This window comes from Lissotriton helveticus, chromosome 4_1 (assembly GCF_964261635.1).
Source record: "Lissotriton helveticus chromosome 4_1, aLisHel1.1, whole genome shotgun sequence".
NCBI classification, from domain to species: Eukaryota; Metazoa; Chordata; class Amphibia; order Caudata; family Salamandridae; genus Lissotriton; species Lissotriton helveticus.
In genome coordinates, this window is record NC_136063.1 from 920,744,097 (window position 1) to 920,765,271 (window position 21,175).

General features: G+C 46.9%; 1 protein-coding gene across 1 annotated transcript in view; it reads right to left on the reverse strand.

The window, feature by feature from the left end:
- The window catches only part of DOK6 (docking protein 6), a 950,476-nt gene that overhangs the window by 42,951 nt on the left and 886,350 nt on the right, over nt 1-21,175 (reverse strand). Inside the window, exon 6 of the mRNA XM_078686219.1 lies at nt 13,486-13,624. Coding sequence (XP_078542345.1) covers nt 13,486-13,624 — 139 coding nt within the window. The remainder of the gene's footprint in view (nt 1-13,485; nt 13,625-21,175) is intronic.

The window sequence follows — 21,175 nt, forward strand, 5'->3', positions numbered from 1 at the left end:
CAGTACCTGAATGAGAGCGAACCCTATGTGAAGTGGTGGTGTCCCGTATGTGGTGAAGAATCCCGACATCACCGAATGTCTACTTGCTAACAACCGCCAGCCATTAGAGAAGGGCTAGAAGAGTCCTCCACCCCTTAAGTAACAGAGGCAGCCTGCACCTCTCCACTGTGAGGTAAGAAGCTTACAGGAGAAATTCAAGTCTATCTAACACTGTTGTCCAAAGCTCCATTCTTACCATGTCTTTTACCTTCCTGAACGCACATCGCAGCACCCGGCCGGGTACTCACGTGAGTTCGGTTTCCTTATCTTCACCACATACGGGACACCACCACTTCACAAAGGCTGCGCTCTCATTCAGGTACTTACCTTCCGTAAATTGCCTTCTCATAACTCTCGCATAAGTGCTAGTCATACAGGGCCTAATGCTTTATGCGTTTCCCGCAGATATCCCCACAACACACGTCCTGAGGAGACCCCACATCCGAAAGAGGGTTGAAACGTCATCGACACCAGTACAGAAAGTACCTCTATACAGCCAATGTTATCACACATTTAGGCTGTTACCACACATAACTGAATGGTCCCTTCTTGTACATATGAAAACCTTTTTGCAACGCAATTCACTGTATATATTCACTTATGGTTCCATGTCTCACTTGGGGATTTACTGCACAAAGTATACTGCTTTTCGAATTTTAAGTGATTTATACTTCTATTTTGTATATATAAATAACTATCAGATCTAGATGTGTAGAGAACTCATTTTGTCCACCTACATTATCTTTGTCCCTTACAAATGTATTGCCATTGTGCTTGTATCTTTTTTCAAATATTAGTTATCATTTTCGCTAGAACCGCTGTTTCCCAATATAAACCTAATACCCTGGTTCTTTGTGAGTAGGGTTCCCCTGTATTCAACAGTCACCATGTTATTCACAACACAGTCTCTCTGAAATATTATCACGTTGAGTATCTCGTTAACATATGAGCACCACCATGCCGTGTTCTCGGCTAACACTCGCTTAGAAGCAGAATTTTGCGAATATTGCATGTTTTTTCTCAACCTTAATGCATAATAACACAATGACACTGTGTACATTTCTGAGAATAATTAGCACGATATGGTTATGTTTTCTCAACATAGTAAGAACTGAAGCATGGCGTTTGTTTATGGGCACTATCTTTCGGTCGGTTCTCATGACCATTTTCACAAGTACTGCAGAGCATGTATTACTTCATTCAAGTCGGAGTCGTGATTATCTTTTTTATACCCACACCAGGATTACAAAGGGTCACCTCTTGTCAAGCATTCCTCAGCAGTCATTATGATAGTAGAATTGCCTCTAACATGATATGTAGACCACATCCACATTCATGTTGTAACCCAGCTCCTTTCCTGCTTCATTTATTTAGATGAGATATTTCCCCTGAAGAAGGGCCCTCACGAGCCGGAAATGCATTGGAACCAATAAACAGAAACCCAATGTCTGCCATTCATTGGAAATGCATGTTTCTTTTGGAATCATATGAAATTATATATATCAAAAAGAATTTATGAAGAACAATAAATTCCATTTACACAACTCATTTGATTGAATGATTTGAATTGGAGTACTCCTTTTATTGGAAATACTGCTGTGCACTGAGGGGACGCCACCCCTGGTGTGGCGCTTACAACATATTTCATTGACGCTTGTGGATCAGTGAGCGATACCCAATCTGCACCCAACACATTGTCGAAATTGATTAACATTCAGGATCTCATCATTCCGAAAACAGGTGTGCATGTACCATCATCCTATAATATACCACAGCCAATTGGTCATTTCCTATGCTGGGTCACCGATGTGCAGGAATTATGATGCATTTCAGGCTCAGTGGTCCAAACCATAAATATCACTGCGTCAATTTTACGTTGGATCCTACACAGGAATGTCTACCTTGAATATATTATTCTCTGGTTGACACAGCCAGTTGTGGTACTGTTTATTTCTGAAGCAGACCTACTAAAATGGACGCATTTGGCTACATGCGTCAATTTGTAAATATGGAGTACTGCCTGCCCTGCTGTAGCATCAAAATTCGTGATGCAAAGGTGGTGCAGGTCTCTTATTACTAAGACACATAGTGCCCCATTAGGATGGTGGGCGGATTACCCCCTCCAGGCCGGCGGTGACCGCTGGCCCGGCGGGTGCGATCGGCCCGCCATCCATGCAGCAAAGACCCCCCGCCATATTACGATGGCTGGGGGGTCCGCGGCAGACGGAAAGACCGTCTGCCGCTTTTCCGCCCGGTAGACAAGTCGACCAGGCGGAAAAGGGTTCAATATGGTGCCGGTGTCTGTTAGACACCGCCAGCCATATTACAATGGGGGCAGAAACATGCCTTTCCGTGGCGGCATTGCCAGCACGGAAAGGCATGCAGACTTTACTTGCGGGGGCCCGTTGCGGGCCCCCAGGGAATCTGGGGGGTGCACATGGGGGTACCTATGGTACTCCCCTGCATTTCAATGTAAAGCTTGGCAGGCACCGTGTGGTGCCTGTCATGTTGTGCATTGAAAGGCACAACCTGGCTTTGTGGCGTTGCGGCGCCGTAATGTTCCAAATGCGTGATGCGCCCTCTCGTGTGGCGGGCTCATCCTAACAGAGGGTGTGGGACCACCGCTGGCATTGAGGGCCGTCCCGATTCACTTGGGTATGGCGGACAGACAAAGTCCGTCCGCCATACTGATGACCCCCATTATGTGTAAAACGAAGGCTAACCTGAGGAATGTGAGTTGGGGCAGTGGGTTCTGTGACTCCCATTTACTGCAGCATCATGTTACCTGTGAGGAGTAATATTGAACTTGGTTTGGTAGTAAGTACATGGATGGCAAAATCAAGGGGAGTCAGTGGTGATGGATCAAATTTTGGAGTCGAGATGTTGTCCTCAATGTTACATTACATAGGGATTGAGATAAATCCATGCGTCACTCAAAGAACATGTATAGCAAATGAGACATATCCATTCAGCAAGAGGGTAGTAAGTATGTGGCATGTAGCCAATGGTGCATTTTGGAGCACACTGTCACAAATATATTACTAAAGCCTGATGTGGTAGCACACTTTCATTTACAGACAGTACATTTTCCACTGAAATAGCAACACAATTCGCAATGAAATGCATTTTTAACTGTAAAAATATATAGCAATACAATTATGTGGGGGATACTCATGTTTTAGCAAATATTTATTATTTGCACATCACTAAGTAAAGTGTCTTGAATTATTTTAACCCTTTTAAATTCTTTGTTTCCATCACACTTTAGAATAATATAAGAAAAATGAGGTTCATTTATGCTTTCCTAACAGCTTAAGTTTTCAAATATAAGTACGATTTGTGCTACAAAAAATGCACACCCTACAGCCTTTTCTTTCAGACTTCCAATCAAGGTTGTTAGATTGTTCACTTTACAAAGTCCTCTAACTTTGCAGTCAAAGAAAGAAAAGTATACACCAATCTGTAAGTTAAAAGAATGAGCACCAATTTGTCAAAGGATATATATAGCCTGACAAACTGACCTCTGCCTTTGAATGCACACCAAAGGTGACACGATAAAAACAAACTTTAAAAATGTTGTTATGGCTTATCCAGTGCTGAATTTGTAAAAAAAAACGATGTGCCAGGGCTCTCGTCAGGAAGCCACTGCAGCTTGCACTACACATTGACACTGCCATGCTGCCAGTGATAGCAACAACCCAACTACTAACCATCACACTCATACAAGTGTGACAATTCGGGCTATTCAAGGCACCCAAAGCTATAGGAACTATTGGGCAGCAGTTAATAGTCATTTTAATGTATATTAAATTAATAATTGAGGCCCTGATTATGATGTTGAGCGGTCCGATCACCGAAAAAGGCCATCAGTGGTAGGTCAAAGCCCACATCCCTTCGGTACGACTGCTGTATTATGATACTGGCGGTCGGACCCTAATCTGTTGGACGCAAGACTGCAGGCCCGGCCAGGATCATAGATCCTGACTGTGGAACAGTCAGAGCAACATCCTACAATGGCAGAGGAGCGGAGTCAGGCACCTCCATTGGGATTATGATATCTCTCTCCGACAGCTTTTTCATGGTGGGGACCCCGCTATGAAAAGGTTGTCAGAAAGGGATATGGAGGGTTCCAAACAGGGCCCCTAGCCATTGTAGGCCATTGAAAAGTGTCCCTTGGTGCACATGTAGTGGCCACTCTCACCTGCATGGTGCACTGTGCACGGACATCCAGAAGGCGCTGCACAATGGCGGTATCTGATGCAGCTCTTCTAAATAGCCACAACATGCCGCCACGGTGTGACCACTGCCAACTTTCTGACTACCAGGCCGATGGTCATATCCTAATATGGTGATTGGGCCGCCGCATGCTCGTCGGGCGGTCTCCCGAACGCAGCAATAGTAGCCGGCATTCTGACCACTGGGCATCGCAACGATGCCCTAATTGTTGTTGTGGACATCTCTAAATTAGCCAGACAATGCCAACTTGTGGCAAACTGTCAGAAGTGCCTGTGCCGAGAACCGGAAACACTAACTCAAATTAATCACTTGGGTCATTCACTTTCTGAACTCCAACATGTTTATTTTGGGAGTGCTGCAGCACCATCCAAACCCGCCAAATCCGCATCCCTTCTCCCAGCGCCTACGAGGGGAATGAGGAAACCTCATATACACTGAGAGAGGGGAGGATTTGCATTTATCCCACAAGATGAGAACTGCAGTGCTGAACTGGACTAAGCGTCATTTTAGAGCATGGGTTGAGCAGCAAGTCCTGTTACTTTCCCATGCATTGGATTTGATTTTCTGAGCGTTCCCAATTCACTTATCATGGCTCAGTCCAGCCACTTATCAGTGCAAATTACCATCCAAACTCCTACTCCTGGCTACTGCCTGTCATGGAGGTCACTGCGCTAAAATATGCTGGCCCTGTTTTCATGTCAGACTACAGGAACTGCAGTTTGTGGTTACCTGCATTAGCTCCTCGCTTATTACAAACAGGCTGATTCATTGCACAATATGCATGCACACCTGATCTACTCCTTGTGCAAAACTGACCCAGACGCAACAATTTTTTTTTAAACTTTATTTTTATTGCAGAATTAGATAATATACAACCATTCGTTCCAGGTGTCCCGCCGGCAAAACAGATAAATGCCTTGCGTTCAACATGAATCAAGCATACCACAGCCATTCAGCCCACATCCCGGAGGCCGGGCGGCGATAGCAAATCAATGTCATATTTGGTGATTCCAACGTGAGACCTTAAACTCTGCTAACCGGATCATCTAGTATCTGCTTTTCTTTATTTTCTTGTCCCTTAGCCCCTTCAGTTAACCAGTCCTATGCTCTAAATGGTTTATATTGATAAGTACTACCAGTGTAATATCTAGGCCTAGTGTCAATCTCCTATTCCTTCATAGTAAACCTCATTGTAGGACCAACTCCTCTCATCCGCTCCTCAGGAGGGAGACGCTAGTCCGATTGCACCATCCCAAGATCCACTTATTTAAGTCTAAGAGGTCAACCTCTCCAATAATAACAGTAGGGACCCTCAACACCCCAATGAAACCCTCCCCCCATAAACCGCAGCTGGTGTGGGCCTTCGTTCAGTATCTTAACACCTAAAAGGAAGAAACCTGTAGGATCGCAAATTATCCTTCTGTACCCTACATGGAACTACTCACAGAACCCTCCTATCTTAGTCCTCCGCTGGTGTCAGACTGTCACCTAACGCTCTCACTAGTTCTGCCCATGCGCGTGCCGCCTCCAGATTCTTCTCATTAGCTGTACAGGCTGCCTGGCGTAATCTGACCGTGCTCTCACTACGGGCCCATTTATGGAGTTCGTTCGCCCACCGCTTACTAGAGGGACCTTCCTTCGATTTCCAATGCCAGGTTATTTCCCTCTGGGCCAAAATGAGACCCAGATCAATGAATTTACTAGTTATCTTGGTCGTTTTAGTGTGAGGAAACCAAAGAAATAAACAAGTCGCCATGCCATATTCTACTTGCCGATCAGTAACTTCATTAAGAAGCGCCCCTACCTCCGACCAATAGGGCCCTAATTTCGGACAGTCCGACATCATGTGGTCTAGTTCCACATCAGGCGTGAGGCACCTAGGACATGCCGCGTCCTGCAAGTGGAAATATTTCCGGATCTTCCCCGGAATGAGGTAAGCTCTGTGTACTATAAAAAAGTGTACCTGCTGAAACCGTGCATTCCTGCACCCTTTCCAGGTCCTTGTCATGATACGACCCCATGTTGTGTCCGGAATGGGCTTCCCTATACTCACTTACCATTTCTGTTTGAGAGCCGTCAGGGGTTCCAGACCTTCGCACAACATTCGGGAATGTAGGCAGGTGACCGCCTTAAACGTACCCGCCGCCATTACTACATATTGGCATGCCATCGTGGTTTGCGGTTCCGATTGCCCTGTCTTCCAATGTTTCCGCATTGCTGTAGTAACAGCCATGTGTAAAAGGAAACCTCCGTCAGGAAGGCCAAATTGGTCCTGCAGCGCCTGAAAGAGCAACAACTCGCCATCAGCATATAAGTCGCCCACCATTTGCAACCCAGCTCCTCCCATTCCAGTAGCTGGGACCAGTCCCCTCCGTGTGGCAATGCCGTCAACCTGCCTAGAGGGATTTCAAGTGCATATGGGTGTGCCACTCTCGCCCTCTTTTGGCTTTTATTCCAGCACATCCTCAGGGTCTTCTCCTCTAGGGTTAAATTCCGGACCACCAGGTGCTGCTGCATGACAATATAGGAGAGGACATGCCTCTGTATCCCCAAACCACGAGCCTGTTCCGGGCCCCTAAATTCCTGTGCTACATTCTGTGTAAGGATCTGCAGCTGCGCCGCCAAATAATAAAGTTCGAAGTTAGGAACTGCTAGTCTCCCCTCCGATTTCGGCCTCAACAGCGTATCCAGTGCCACCCGTCGCCTCCCCGTCCCCCATAAAAAATCAATGGTGAGCGTCCGCAATTCCTGAAAATACCGGGGTGGCACCCAGAGCGGCAGCGTACGGAAATAGTAGAGTAGGCGTGGAAAAGCCACCATCTTGAGCAGCGCAACTCTCCCCAGTACCGAAAGGGGCAGGGTTGTCCAAAACGACATGCTGCCCCTCAGGGCTCTTATGCAGTGCCCTATGTTCCCTTCCAACATATCTTCCGCCTTGTGGTAGATCCGAACTCCCAGGTAGGTGAAGCACGATCGCTCCCATATTAAATCAGCGGCTAGTTGCGGCTGGGGCATATCCATCCTTAACGGAAAGACACACGTTTTAGTCCAATTCACTCGAAGTCCCGATAGCTTCCCAAAGTCCGACAACATGGTCACCGCCCCTTCCAGTGCAACCGTCGCATCCGCCAGGAACAGCAGTAAATCATCCGCATATAATTAGATGTAGTGCGGAAGTCCACCACAGACCAGGCCACCATACGCCATCCCCGACCTGGCGTAGACCGCCAGAGGTTCTATCGCTAGCGCGAACAGCAGGGGCGAGAGCGAGCACCCTTGTCTCCGCCGGATATTCTGATGATACGACAGAGCCCAGACGCACCCTAGCAGCAGCGAAGGAATAAAAGACCTTCGTCCAGCGTCTAAATCGCTCGCCTAATCCAAATTTTTCCAGCACCTTATCGAGATATTCCCATTCGAGGCTGTCAAACGCCTTTTCTACATCTACTGATAACACAGCTGGCATCATTTCAGCATCTAGGTCACTTCCTAATACTCTTATCAGGTGACGGATATTAATCGAGGTGTTCCTAGTTGGTATGAACCCTGCTTGATCCTCATGAACCAAAGCAGTCATGTGGGACATCAGCCTTGTGGCCAATATGCGACTCAGTATTTTGTAGTCCACCGTCAGCATAGACAGCGGTCTATAGGAGGTCACGTCATCACCCTCCCTCCCGGGTTTCAACAAGGGGACGACCAGCACCACCCTCATGGATTCGGGCAGGTGGCCCAACTCTATCGCCTCATTATACACCTCCTGCAGCTGGGGCGCCAGGGCATCAATGTATGTCATATAAAATTCTATGGGGAGACCATCTACCCCCGGGGTCCTGTTCCTGGCCATGTGTTTGTTTTCTCCCCTGATTTCAGCTATAGTAATAGCCTGACCCAGGGTCTCCGCGTCCTCCTCCTCTAGCTGCGGGAGCTGAATCCCCGTCAGGTAGCCCTCAATATCCAACGTGTCCGCCTCCAGGTGACTCTGGTAGAGTGTTGTGTAGTATCTTAGGAAGCGCGAGAGGATCGCAGATTGAGAATAGACCATGTCCCCTGACTCCGTTCCAACACTCAGGACCGGACATTCTCCCGACCTTGGATTCACCATTCTCGCCAGGAGCGTGCCCACCATATCCCCCTCAGCATGTACCTTTACCATATACTGCTTATAATCGTAACTGCGCAACCTTTCTGTCTCAGTGGCCACTAGCTCCTTAGCTTAACACCACTGTCCTTTCTCCCGAATGTTTACTTATACATAACCCTCTCACCACCACTTCAAATGCATTCCATTCCATTCCTCTAGTGAATGCCGTTTCCTTGTTTGTAGCAAAATAATGTTCAATACCCTCTTGGATTTCGGATCTAAAGGCTTGGTCTTCCAGGGTGTCTGGGCGTAATCGCCAGGTGGGGACCTCCGCCCTTATGCGCTGCCATTGAAAGGACACCAACTGCGGGTTACGGGTTATGATCTGAGATGGTCCTAGTCAGGTACTCTGAGTGTGTTGCCAAGGGTGCCAGTGACTGGGTGCATAAAATAGTGTCAATTCTAACATGCAGTTCGTGGAGAGCAGAAAAAAAGGAATAATCCCTATCTTCAGGGTGGTGCCCCCTCCATATGTCAATTAACCCCCACCCGCTCTGCCACTCCGCCCTCTTCTTCGCAATCTTGCGGACCTGGGAATCAACCAATGGTGGGTGTGACCTATCTAGTACTACATCTGTAAGCAAATTAAAATCTTCACCCACTATCACCTGGCCTGACAAAAGATGTGCCAATTTCCTGGAAATGTTGTCAAAGAATCGGGGTTGGTCCGTATTCGGGGCATATATGCTGCATAATATCACCTCTCTGCCATACAATCTCCCTTCTACCGCCACATATCTGCCCTCTGGATCTATCACAGTATATGTGGCCTGGAACGGAATCCCTGCCCTCACCCATACTAACACCCCCCTGGCGAACGCAGAATAAGCAGTGCCAAACACCTGACCTCTCCATCTCTTCTGCAGCGCAATACACTCCTGTTTGGTAAGATGGGTCTCCTGAAGCAACGCTATCTGGACTCCCCTCCTTATCAAATATGCATGCATCTTGTGACGCCTTGACATAGTATGTAATCCACGTACGTTCCATGTAATACATTTCCATTTCAGGTAACGTTCCCATTGCAACTTTCCCACTCTATTCCTTCCCTCATGGTTCGCTTACCCACACCAGATCTGCTAGGCCCCAAACACAGAACACCCCGAAAAACATCCATAACCCTCCCCCCCAGAACAGGTCCCAATAACACATTATCAGTTCCCATCCAAACTACCCTAACAAATCACACAGTACTACCCTGCAGTAGCCACTACAGGCTGCCTTAAGGGCAATGGGGTGGGTGGTCCGGCCCCGACAGGTGGCAGCTCTTGCGCCAGCCCCCAGCCCTCAACGTCCCGCAATAATAAGGCACAGTCATAAAGTTCACAGTTGTTACCAGGCCCTCCAGCACCACCATGCTCAGTTCTTCAGTAATGAGTCCCATGCAGAGGGAAGCAACCTACAAGTCATCAGCCGATCTGGGCGTCACCTCCGGGCCCTTGGTGCTATCATCATCCGACATCTCTGTGCCAGAGCGCCTCCTGTCCTCCACGGATTCTGTGCCTTTGGTCGAGTCTTCCTGCTGCGAACCAGTTATCGCCAATGTAGCCGCCAGAGCTCCTTGTTTATCAGCTGCTATCTGTGCGCGCTGCAATGCCTGTTGTATTCTGGTTTTCTTGCGGAGGCGCTGTGATTGGCGCATCCGCGGCGGCCTGTGCAGTCCTCCTTCACCCTTGCCCCTACGATCTGTGCCTGCCCTGTACCTTTCGAGCCAAGACCAAGCGTCCTCAGGTGTCAGGAAAAACTGCGTCGACTCATCCAGTATCACCCTCAGTTTGGCTGGGAATAGCAGTGAATATTGTATGCCCTCATCCCTAAGCTCCTAACAGACAAGTACGAGGCCCTATGCCTCTGTATCTCCTGAGTGTAATCCGGGAAGATCATTACAATGCTATTGTCCACCTGGAAAGGTCCCGTTGAGCGTGCATTTTGAATCAGCAGATCCCTGTCTTTATAGTAAAGGACTCTGGCCACCACGGGACGGGGAGGGCGGCCCGGTGGGACCCTATGCGCCCTCTCGAGTGTGAAGAAGGCAGAGAGGCCCTCTGGAGCAACGGTAGTCTTGAACCAGTTCTCCAGATAAGCAACCATGTCTGTCCCCTCAATATTTTTGGGCAGGCCTACAACCCGCACGTTGTTACGTCGAATACGACTTTCAGAATCCTCAGCCTTCCTTTCCAGTGTCTCCAATCGTCTCAGTGCGTCTTCCAATTTGCGTTCCACCGTAACCACCGCTGGTTTGAAGTCTTGAAGGACCGATTCTGTTTCCTTGACCCTATCCGCTAGCTTCGAATGGTCCCCCTCAAGAGTCCCAGCCCCGTCGCAACTTGAGTTATGTCCTGATGGAGGGACTCCTTCGTTGCCGTTATGGCTTCTAGGATTTGATCTAGGCGTTTGTTCAGTCTCTGTTCCGAGGTCGTGGTCTCAGCCTCCTCTACGTCTCCATGGGCCCCCTCGGGGTCCATGGCATCCTCTTTTCTACCTTTGGGCTTCATTGCTCGTGAGCAAGTGGCCCCCTTCCCCGCCAACCGACCCCGTCCAGCGCAACAGCGCCTCCACCAACAACCACTGGGGTTAAGTTCAGGGTGAGGTCCTGCGCGACCATTGGAGATTCATAACATGCGATTTATCACTCCACAGGCTCTACTCCCCTCACTGTTCACATAAACAGCGTACACCACCGCCTCTCTTCTCGCTTCACTCTGGGGCCCCTAGCAACGCAGCTCCAAGCATGCTGTTGTGGCCACCCTGGTCCCAGTACTTTCCTCACGATTACAGTCCGCACCAGCCGCCACTCCTCTCCTTGGGTAGCCCCTCTGACCCTCCCGTGAAGGACTCCAGACCTCCGAGCCGGCATTCAATGAATCCCACTGATCTTGGCTATCCACCTTGCCTTCGGGGTAACAGCGCGATGGTCCCCAGCTGGTCACTAGCTGCTCCCCTCCGTTCCCTGGTACATCCGTTGGTCATGTACAATGGAGGGCGCGCCCCGCAGTCCACCACTGCCCGCTCCCAGGTATTTCCGTGGGTGCTCCCAGCCCGTGGCTCCCTATTCAACCCTCCGTGGCCCCCGGCTGCCCAGCGCTACGAGCCTGCTCCCGCCCCCACCTCCGCAGCGCCAGGATCAGGCCCGCAGCACCGCACTCACCAGCGGCCCCAGGAAGGGTCCCTCAGTTGCCACATTTCCACTCGTCCGGCACTGGAGCTCCGCTGCGCTCGCTCTGCAGTCCGATTTCCTCCTGGCCCCCAAGCTTCTGTTTCAGGACCTCCGCGGGCACACTTTACTTCCGCAGCCCCTGCGGAGCTACGGAGTCACCTCAACCCGCAGACCAGCCCCAGCGCCTCCGTTGTTATTGGGCACCACAGTGGGATGGTCAGTGCCCTACTTCTGGGCCGCTGCGGTCGCCTCGGCGATGCCGGATCAGGGGCCATGAAACCCAGGCCACTAAAAGTGCGGGCGCCATTTTAGGTCCTCCATCGCCTCAGCGTCCCTTCTGCCGTGGCGATTTACGACCTGCCACAACTTGCAGTAACCGCAGATAATGGTGCGGAGCGGTGGTCTGCCTGTCGCGCCTCCTCCGCAATCGTTCCGCAGGAGCTAACCCCAACACACAGCGAGCAGGGGGTCCCGGACTAGCTCCCCCGGGCGAGTCCGGCTGCCATCTTGATGCCGCTCCTCCTTCTCCACCAACGGGAGCAAAATTGCAGTTCAGGGGCGCCCGGAGACACCAGACATCACCTCGGTGGGCAGGAAGGCCTCCGAACTCGTTCCGACGTCCGTTCCTGTTATTGCCACCGTAACCCAGGCAGTTCTCAGGATAATCGGCGGGATCAGGCACGGAGCTAGCTGCTCACGCCGCCTCTGCCATCGGCGCCCAAACCACGCCCCTCACCCAGACGCAACTAATGAAGCCCGTTTTCTATATAAAAATAGACACTGGTGGCTTTGCACTATATGCAGCCTTGGTGGACTGTTTGGAGCAAATTACCTCATGCACCATGCACGTAATAAGCCCTTTATGTATCCAAACAAAATTATGAGACAGTTTCTAAAAGTGTGCTAATATGTATTTCCACAACATCCTTGACTAAGGAGAGCAAAACTGCTTCAATGCGCAAAATATTTTATAATTGAAGCAAATGTGAAGCTGCCAAGTGAACCAACCTGCCATCAAACAGAAGAAACAAAACCATTAAAATACACAGCATCATTCTTTACTTAAGCTTATCATTAGATCTGAATCGAAGACTTTAAAACCTTGTTTTTGCAAACGGCACGTTCTTGTAGCTAGAGTTCATGGTCATAATTCTGTTTGATCAGGTTTGCCCAAGTACGATCAGGTTTGTCTAGTACGGTCATTGACTATTTCTGGAAGCCATTTTCCGATTGATCCATTTAAAAGTGAGTTAAAATATAACATATTCGAACTGTTTTTTATGTATGCAAATGCAGAGAAACTGAGGTTTCCTAATCTAAATACTCTTCCTTCCATATGTTTTTGTTCTATTATTCTTCGTTTTTGATCACTTGCTTTATACTGACATTTTTTTCAAGGTATATTTAAAAATATGGTGTTATACATACCTTTGGATGAAGAAGTCCCCTCAACAAGATATACATCAAAGTTACTTCTATGTATATTTAGTTCTCACAAACGTAAACAGTTGTTAGGAACGTCAAACTCTCATTTAATAAAATGTTTTCAGCGGTTAGACAGGTAGGAGTGATAAAGTCTGCTTATCTATATAATATTTTTCCCTTTGTAACAGAAGAAGTGGGCTTAGGTTGATCAGTTCCTCAATTCTTTCTAATAGGCCTCCTAAGGCGCGACCACTTCCTCTTGATAATTGCCCTTTGCCTGTGATTATATGTTTGCAGACAATAACTATAATGTGCAGTGCTCCTCAATAACTGTGAATACGACACCACACTACCGTGATACATGAACAGGAGCCATGCGGGCAGACTGACTTGAAGGTAAGACCTTCTGTCATGAAATTACTGGAACAAACATCTAACCTCCCCTCAGACTCTGGATTTAAATATTACAGTCGAGGGTACTTACCCGGGATTTCTTCTCCATCTCCAGCATAAGCCGCTCATGTTGCTCGGCTATTGCCAAGGTAGCAGAGTGCACCTTCTGGTAGATCATTTCTCCCTCACGTGTCTGGAAGGTGAACAGGCCCTCACCAGTGTCACACATCCTAGGAGAGACAATGGACACAAAGGATTAGGGTTCCATGTGGTTCAGCTTTAAAACTCTTAACACCTGTTTGTATACTCTTAGGTTCAGCATCGCATAAAATCAATGTTTGGGAGTCACCATGATGACAAACTTTTTTCCCCTCAAGTATTGTGTAAATTGTTGACAGGGGTACAGAGTGTAGTTTGGAGTTTAGCGAAATGTTAATAAAAATTGTCATTTTTGTGGTCACCTTCTATTTCCTCTTTTCAAAAGCGCATAATGACACAGTGTGAACACCTACCAGTCTAAGCGAGGTGGCAATGCCCATAGGGCTAAAAGGGCGTTTGTCCCCCCCCCACCTCGTGTGTCTCAGCCCTGGCTGCTGCTGCTTGACTTGCTGCAGACTGGGCAGTGTCTGGAGCCTTATCTCCGCCACATCCGAATTTTTCACAGGTCTTTAAAATGCCATTTACATCTCTTTGATACTGGATAAGGAGGCATTGTTTGTTTTGTTCACTCTTTCCAGTACCCCCTGGCCCCCACTCTGCCTATTCACTATTCCTTACATTTGTATTATGTATTCTGTATTTGTATTAACATATTCGCTCCGACTTTTAGTTTTTTATAATGTTTACTGTATCTGTAACTTGTTAATTTGCAACTTACCTTATTTGTAACTTACCCTATTGGCGCAACCTTTTTGTATTTTACTATATCGAATGTATCTGTAAATTGTTAAGTTGTAACTTTCATCACGAGTACCTATAAGTAGTTGTACCTACTTCCATGCTACTCTCAGTCCTTATGTAATTTACTTTGCTCTATTGTAAATTGCTCTGACACCTCTGGGTAAGGTTCGCACTATATAAAAATGCATAAATAAATAAATAAAATAAGTAAACAGTGGGAGAATGCACTTAGTTAAAAGGCATCTCAGGAGTAGGAATGCCACCTATACAAAACAAAAATACTGGACATTTGTTGTTGTTTAAAGGCTTTGCCTTGAAATTGCCTTGAAATTGAATGGGGCTGTACATAAAATGGTATGGTCTGGCTTTGTTTCCTTTTGTTTAATTAAACTTAAACTCTAATTATTAGTCATGGATCGTTAATGCAGCCCTAGAACACATTTAAAACAGCTTTGAATTTGTATTTTCTGTTTGAATTATGCACAGATAAGTGCTAAAAATACTGGCTTTCGCTGATTTTACTTATTTTTGTACTGACTGTGACATTAAAATACTGGTGGTGCCAGTAGAAATCCATTCAACTGGCAACCTTAATCGGGAGACTGAAAGTTTGTTGCAGGATCAGCACATTATTTATTTCCTCCACCCTCCATCCCTGATCCATGCTATACTAACAATAGTTTAACATATCTTATTATTTATTTATTGAATTTGTAGGGCGCATGGCTGCCAGAGGGCTTCCCAGAGCTAGGGAGAGTGCTGCCAGGTAAGAGCTGAGTCGAGGCAGAGTTAGTGGGTAAATAGACAAGTTTTCAGTTTCTTTCTAAAAGAAGTTTTGTTTGGTGAAGCTCGGATTTCCAGTGGGAGGGCATTCCACAGCTTAGGTGTCAGATGGGTGAAAGATCTACAGCCCCATCTAGCCCTTTTAATTCTGGTGGTCTTAAGGAGCAGTTGGTGGGAGGATCTGAGATGTCTTTTTGGGGTGTACCTAGAAATCAGATTCCTCTTTTTTTCGGGCCCAATGTTATTAAGAGCTCTAGGAGGTATGCAGAGAGTTTTAAACTTAACTCTTGCTTCGATAGGCAACCAGTGCAGCTTCCTTTGCAGAGCTGCCTTTGGGAATTTTCAACATGAGTCTGGCTGCCGCATTCTGTATCACCTGCAGTCTCCTAATGACGTACTTAGGTGAGCCCAGATACAGAGAGTTGCCATAGTCCAGTCGTGAGATGAGGAGGGATTGTATCATTGTTTTCCTGAGGTGCTCAGGGATCACATCAATTATTTTCCTCAACATTTTAAGAAGGGTGAAACATGTCCCTGAGAGCTTTTTGGATTGGCAATCCAGTGTCAGGGAATACTGCAGCATTATTCCCAGGTATTTCATGACTCGTTTAGGGATAGGAGGATCACCCATACATTTAGGCCAGTGTATCAGGGGAGAGTGGATGCCCAGGTTTCCAAGCAGCATGAGCTCCGTTTTCCCACCGTTCAGCTTCAGACAGCTGCCGGACATTGAATCAACCACTCTCTCCAGACAGACAGGCAGCATGTTATTGTTGGGTTCTGGGCCATTAGTAAAAGACACAACCAGCTGGGTGTCATCAGCATAGGATACCACAGATATTCCATATTCTTGCACCACCTCCGCCAGCTGTTGAACATAGACATTAAATAAAGTTGGACTAAGTGATGAGCGAGCCCTGCGGGACACCACATGTTATTGGGAGGTAGTCTGAGACACAGTCCCCTTCCATCACCTGGAAGGTTCTGTTCTCCAGGAAGGAGGCAAGCCACTCTAAGGCTTTTACCTGAATGCCGACTTCCTCTAGTCTGCATTTTAAGATGGTATGATGTAATGTGTCGAAGGTGGCACGGAGGTCCAGCAAGAGGAGGGCGGCCTATATAGTTGGGTAGTACCTCTAAAAATCTGCTGCTAATGCCTGTGGACCTATAAATAAGTACTCCTGAGAATGTGTGGGTAGGAGATAGGGCATTACGAAACTGGACAATTTCGCATTCAGGAAGCACAAAATGGGATATAGTGCATTTGAATACATCTTTTAAGATGATAGCAATGCTACCCCCTATTCTGTCCGAGCGATCTAGCCTGTGTAGCTGAAAGCCAAGGGGAAGGGCGAGATCAATATCTGGGCCTGAGCTAGTATTAAGCCAAGTTTCAGTAACAGACAGACTATCCAGAGGTTCTTCCTATAACAAGATTCTAATATCTGATAGATGTTTTGAAATGGAGTGAGCATTTATCAGGCCCATTTTCCAAATATCCTCTTTAAAGGTATTTGTCTGAGCCCGACTTGTGGGTGGTGATAATCGAGCCTATAACTACAATTTTGACAGGGAGCCATGGGAGAGGATATGTTGTTGATTCCTATTTGGATCGCGCACGCATGGTGTGGCTGTAGTCCCAGTGTCACTGGTGGTGCAGATTCTGTGCTGTTTGTTGGCCCCTGCAGTGCTGACCTTAGCCTAAGGTGCTTTGCTTCCTCACCCGATTGGCATGCTCTTAAGCTTAACAGAAGGCCCCCTTTGCCCCATTGGATAACATTGGGCTCCTGCATTCTGCACCCTGCCACCTCATTGCCGCTGGTGGTGCAACTCGAGTGCCGATCTAGACCTTGGACAACCTTGGTCCTCACCTCCAAAACTCCCACTATTAAGTTGTGTACTTGCCTGACAAACCACTAACACTTTTGCTCCCTTAGGAATCATAGTTAAGAGATTTTGAGTCTAAAATGCTCTTTGTGTTGAAACTAATGTTTATAAGGAGAAAAGAGAACTAAACTGCAAAGTAGAAAGTTTTACTTGCCGTGTATTGTGAGAACCTTAGGTGTGGTATCTAGCCATGCCACCCCCAGTCCTCAATGTAAACCAAAAGTAACTTAAAAGTATTCTGAAAGTAATTACTGTGTAATTCAAACTGCTTTTTAAAGTGATACAAACCTGTAACAACTGCAAATTGAACCTCAATTGAATTTCTGTGTAACGGTTTACAATTTAAAGTATATTTTACCTACCTGTACTAATATCTGCTTGGTTTTAAAAATAAAACACCAGTATACCTTTTTACACTTACCCAATTGGTCTGGATTCAGTCTCTGAGTGTGTATATCAGTCTTGATTGAGTGAATACAATAAATGCTTAACACACCGTCTGGATAAGCCCAACTGCTTGCCCACACTACCACAAAGCGAGCTGTTATTACTTCCCTAGTTTAGCCTCTGCTATACCTCTGGGGACTCCCTTGACTCTGCGCATACTATACCTTACTTTAGTAAAGTATATACAGAGCCGGCTTCCGACATTTTTGGTTAGTCTAATAGGCTTAGTGAATGGTGATCCTGTCTGACAAGGTGTTGGACACCTTTAAGATACTTTAAGACATTTATCTGTAAGGGTCCTGGGTAAGGACTTTGGTATGATTCATGTGTACTTGTGTCATCTTATGGAATTTTACCAAATTCGAAAGCAGAATTGTATTACTCAATATCTGCAAATTCAAACCTAAATATTGAACTGTATATTAAACTTTCAGAAAATTTCACTCAAAAATAACTGCAACATCTTGCACGGGATTCCCAAAAATTGATAAGAAGACAGTAGACAGAGCAACAGTGATAAGTACAGGTAGCCTGAAAAGCTTGATTAAGGAACTGCAGTGTCATTTTGAATGTACTCCTTTGCATAACGGGTTCACCCATGAAAAAATGATGGCCTTGGTATAGTGAAGTAATTTCTGACTTTAGATATTTGAAACAAATTAGATCTACTTCTAGCAAATGCCAGGCTGCTGTGGTGCACCATGAAAGTACTGGAACATTTCATGAATGCCCTATAAGGGTCTAAGGTGTTTCAGAAATTTTAGACCAACAATTTCTAAACATTCTCAGGGGAAAAATCTACTCTCCCTTAAATCATCTATAAGAAACTTGTTAAATTGTTTTGCTTCCTGGAATTTGGGAGAAGCATCACACCCCACCACTTCCATAGATCTTTTTCCTCATATAATGACTATGAGGTTAGCACTGACCCCATTTCTGGAATATTTGTCCTGCCCCATTGCTGGGAGCAGGACTGGCTTTAGGGCGGTGCCAACGGTGCTGGGCATTGTGTTTAAAAATAATTTTTGGTTTAAAAGCACATTAACTTCCTTGTGCATCAGGCAGTTTTGAAGCAACAATAAAAAAGTCAAGATAACTCTGGTGTTTAATGTTCCTACTAGTGAGAGTTTGGAATATTGTTTAGCTGGAGTTTTGGACCATCGTAAAGTAGCATGGAGGGTTAATGTGCCTACTGCAAAGAATGTGTACCATGCAGATCTCAGAACTGAGTATGAATGAACTATGAATAGCACTATAAAAAAAATGAAATGTACGTCAGAAAGAGGCTGCGGAGAGATGAGGTGCACTGTTGGAGATAGGTAATGAGGGAATTCATGGAGAAGGAGGTGATGGGGAGGAGAGTGCCAAAAAAGACAGTCGTACCCGCCGCCACCAGCTTTCGAGCCAACCCTGGATGGGAGTCTTAGCTCCTCCCCCTCCATCCCCTTCTCCCCCCTCCCCCCGAGGTTCGGGTCTAGTAGCAACCCTGTTCTCAGGCTGCTCTCACTGGTGTTCCCTGTAATGTTCAAATTGGTCCTTGGCGAAAAATCGACTTCACCATGAGCAAAAAAAATCAACTTGATCCATGTGAGGCATTATAGGGTTTGAAACCCTGGACATCATTTGCTCGATTCTCAGAGGTAGCTGTTAACGTTGAATGCGTGGTATATGTCTGTTTATTGTGAAGATAATGAGTGGATTGTGAAGATAATGAGTGGGTGACCACAAAGGCTCCAAGCAGATACAAGTGAAATGTGTTTTGCGAAACTTACACATATGATTACATGATGCACATACATTTCTGTTGAAGGTGGAGAGTATCCAATCGCTTCACAAGAAGTATTGAAATTGTGGAAACATTTTTAATTCCTTTTGTTATCGTCATGGATTTTTTTATATAAAATGATTTTTGGGCACTTAGGGGCATATTTATGAGTTCTGGCGCATCTCTGCAAATCAGCAGGGATGCGCCAGAACAAATGCGTCACGCAAAACTACCCTTGCGTTACGGCGGATGCGCCGCATTTACAATGCGGCGCGCCGTGGCGCAAGGGTAGGTAGTTAACGTGCTGCGTCAGTCCTTACGCCTGCTTGAAGCAGGCGTAAGGAATTGACGTAGCAGCGTTGCACAAGTGCCTGCGTGAAATCTTGTAGATTTCACGCAGACACTTTTGCGAGGCGCACCTGCCCCGGAACGCCCACCCTGCGCCGGAACGCCCACATGTGGCGCAGGGCTTTACAACTTGACGCATCTGCTTAGATGCGTCACGTTGTAAATGGGTCGCAGGGATGCGCCACGTTTACGCCGCCGTTGCGTCACGCAACTGTGGTGTAAACGTGGCGCAAGTGCCTTGTAAATCTGCCTCTAAATCTTCCGCCTTGCCCCTCGTTAGCCAGGAGAAATGCAAAAGCTGAATAAATACCACGGGGCAGATTTACAATAACTGGCGCATCCCCAGTGATGCGCCAAATATTGTGCGCCGCAGCTCCGCCACCCATGGTGCGCCGCATTTACAATGCGGCGCACCATGGGGCAAAACGGCACAGGTGCGTGACGCATCTGCTGCCGTAAAGGTGAAGCATTGCTGGAGTTGCGTCGCAAGCGCGACGCAGCTCCAGCAATGCTCTTGGGGGCCCTATCTGTACAATGCTGCGTCAAGCCTTACACCTGCTTCAAGCAGGCGCAGGGTTTTGACGCAGCATTGGCTTAAAAGTGCCTGCGTGAAATCTTGTAGATTTCACGCAGGCACTTTTTGCGAGGCGCACCTGCCCCGGAACGCCCCCGCCCACATGTGGCGCATGGTTTTACAACGTGACGCATCTGCCTAGATGCGTCACGTTGTAAATGGGTCGCAGGGATGCGCCAAGTTTACGACGTGTTGCGTGACGCAACGGCGGCGTAAACGTGGCGCAAGTCCAACATAAATCTGCCCCCACATATGTAGATGCAATCTCCGTATATGTATCTTAGGTGTGTATCTAACACTGTAAATCGCAACAAAAAACACAGCACAATTAAGTTAAACCGTTAGACATAAATAGTTCTCTCCATGGTGTTCAGAATCTCCAAAAGCACATAACCTGTGTAAACCGTTTGTAACTCGTCAGCTTGAGTTTGCACCATGACGTGTAGGCGTGATATGGCATCGAGCCTGCATAGCGTGAATAAGCAGCTCTGACTGAGGCACAATTTTCAACAACGCAATAATGCACAACAAACAAAGAAGCAAGCACAGCGATAGGGCTGAACACATCCACTGCCAAGGTCAACAAACTATTGTTTGTATGTCTCGCGAGCACTGTGTATATTAGGAGTTCTAGTAAACGGCGTCACTGTCGTAATTATTGTTCTATTGGCATTTAACAGCCAATATATATACTCAAAATAAAATTTCAGAAAAGCAGCCCCTTAGTACCATTTTCAAGGGCAATAAAATACAACATTTATGAGGAAACAGCTGCTGTTAGGCGTGAATTTACTAGCAAGGTTTTATTGATGAGCAGCTGAAACACTGATGTTCTATAAACCGGATCTGTCAGAAAAATATTCCAGCGTGCATGTCGCACATGACGAAGAAGTGTTGGCAGGGGAGGGATTATCAACAGCGCTGACGCAGACATGCTATAACGGAATAGAGATTTTTATTTTATTAAAATGTGGACTGGGGCCTCATTCAAGGCCCCTGAACAGATTTCGCAGACACACGGCTATGAATCTCCGCAGCGGTGTCTTAGAGGAGGGGGGCGTCTCTCCGGAGGCACGA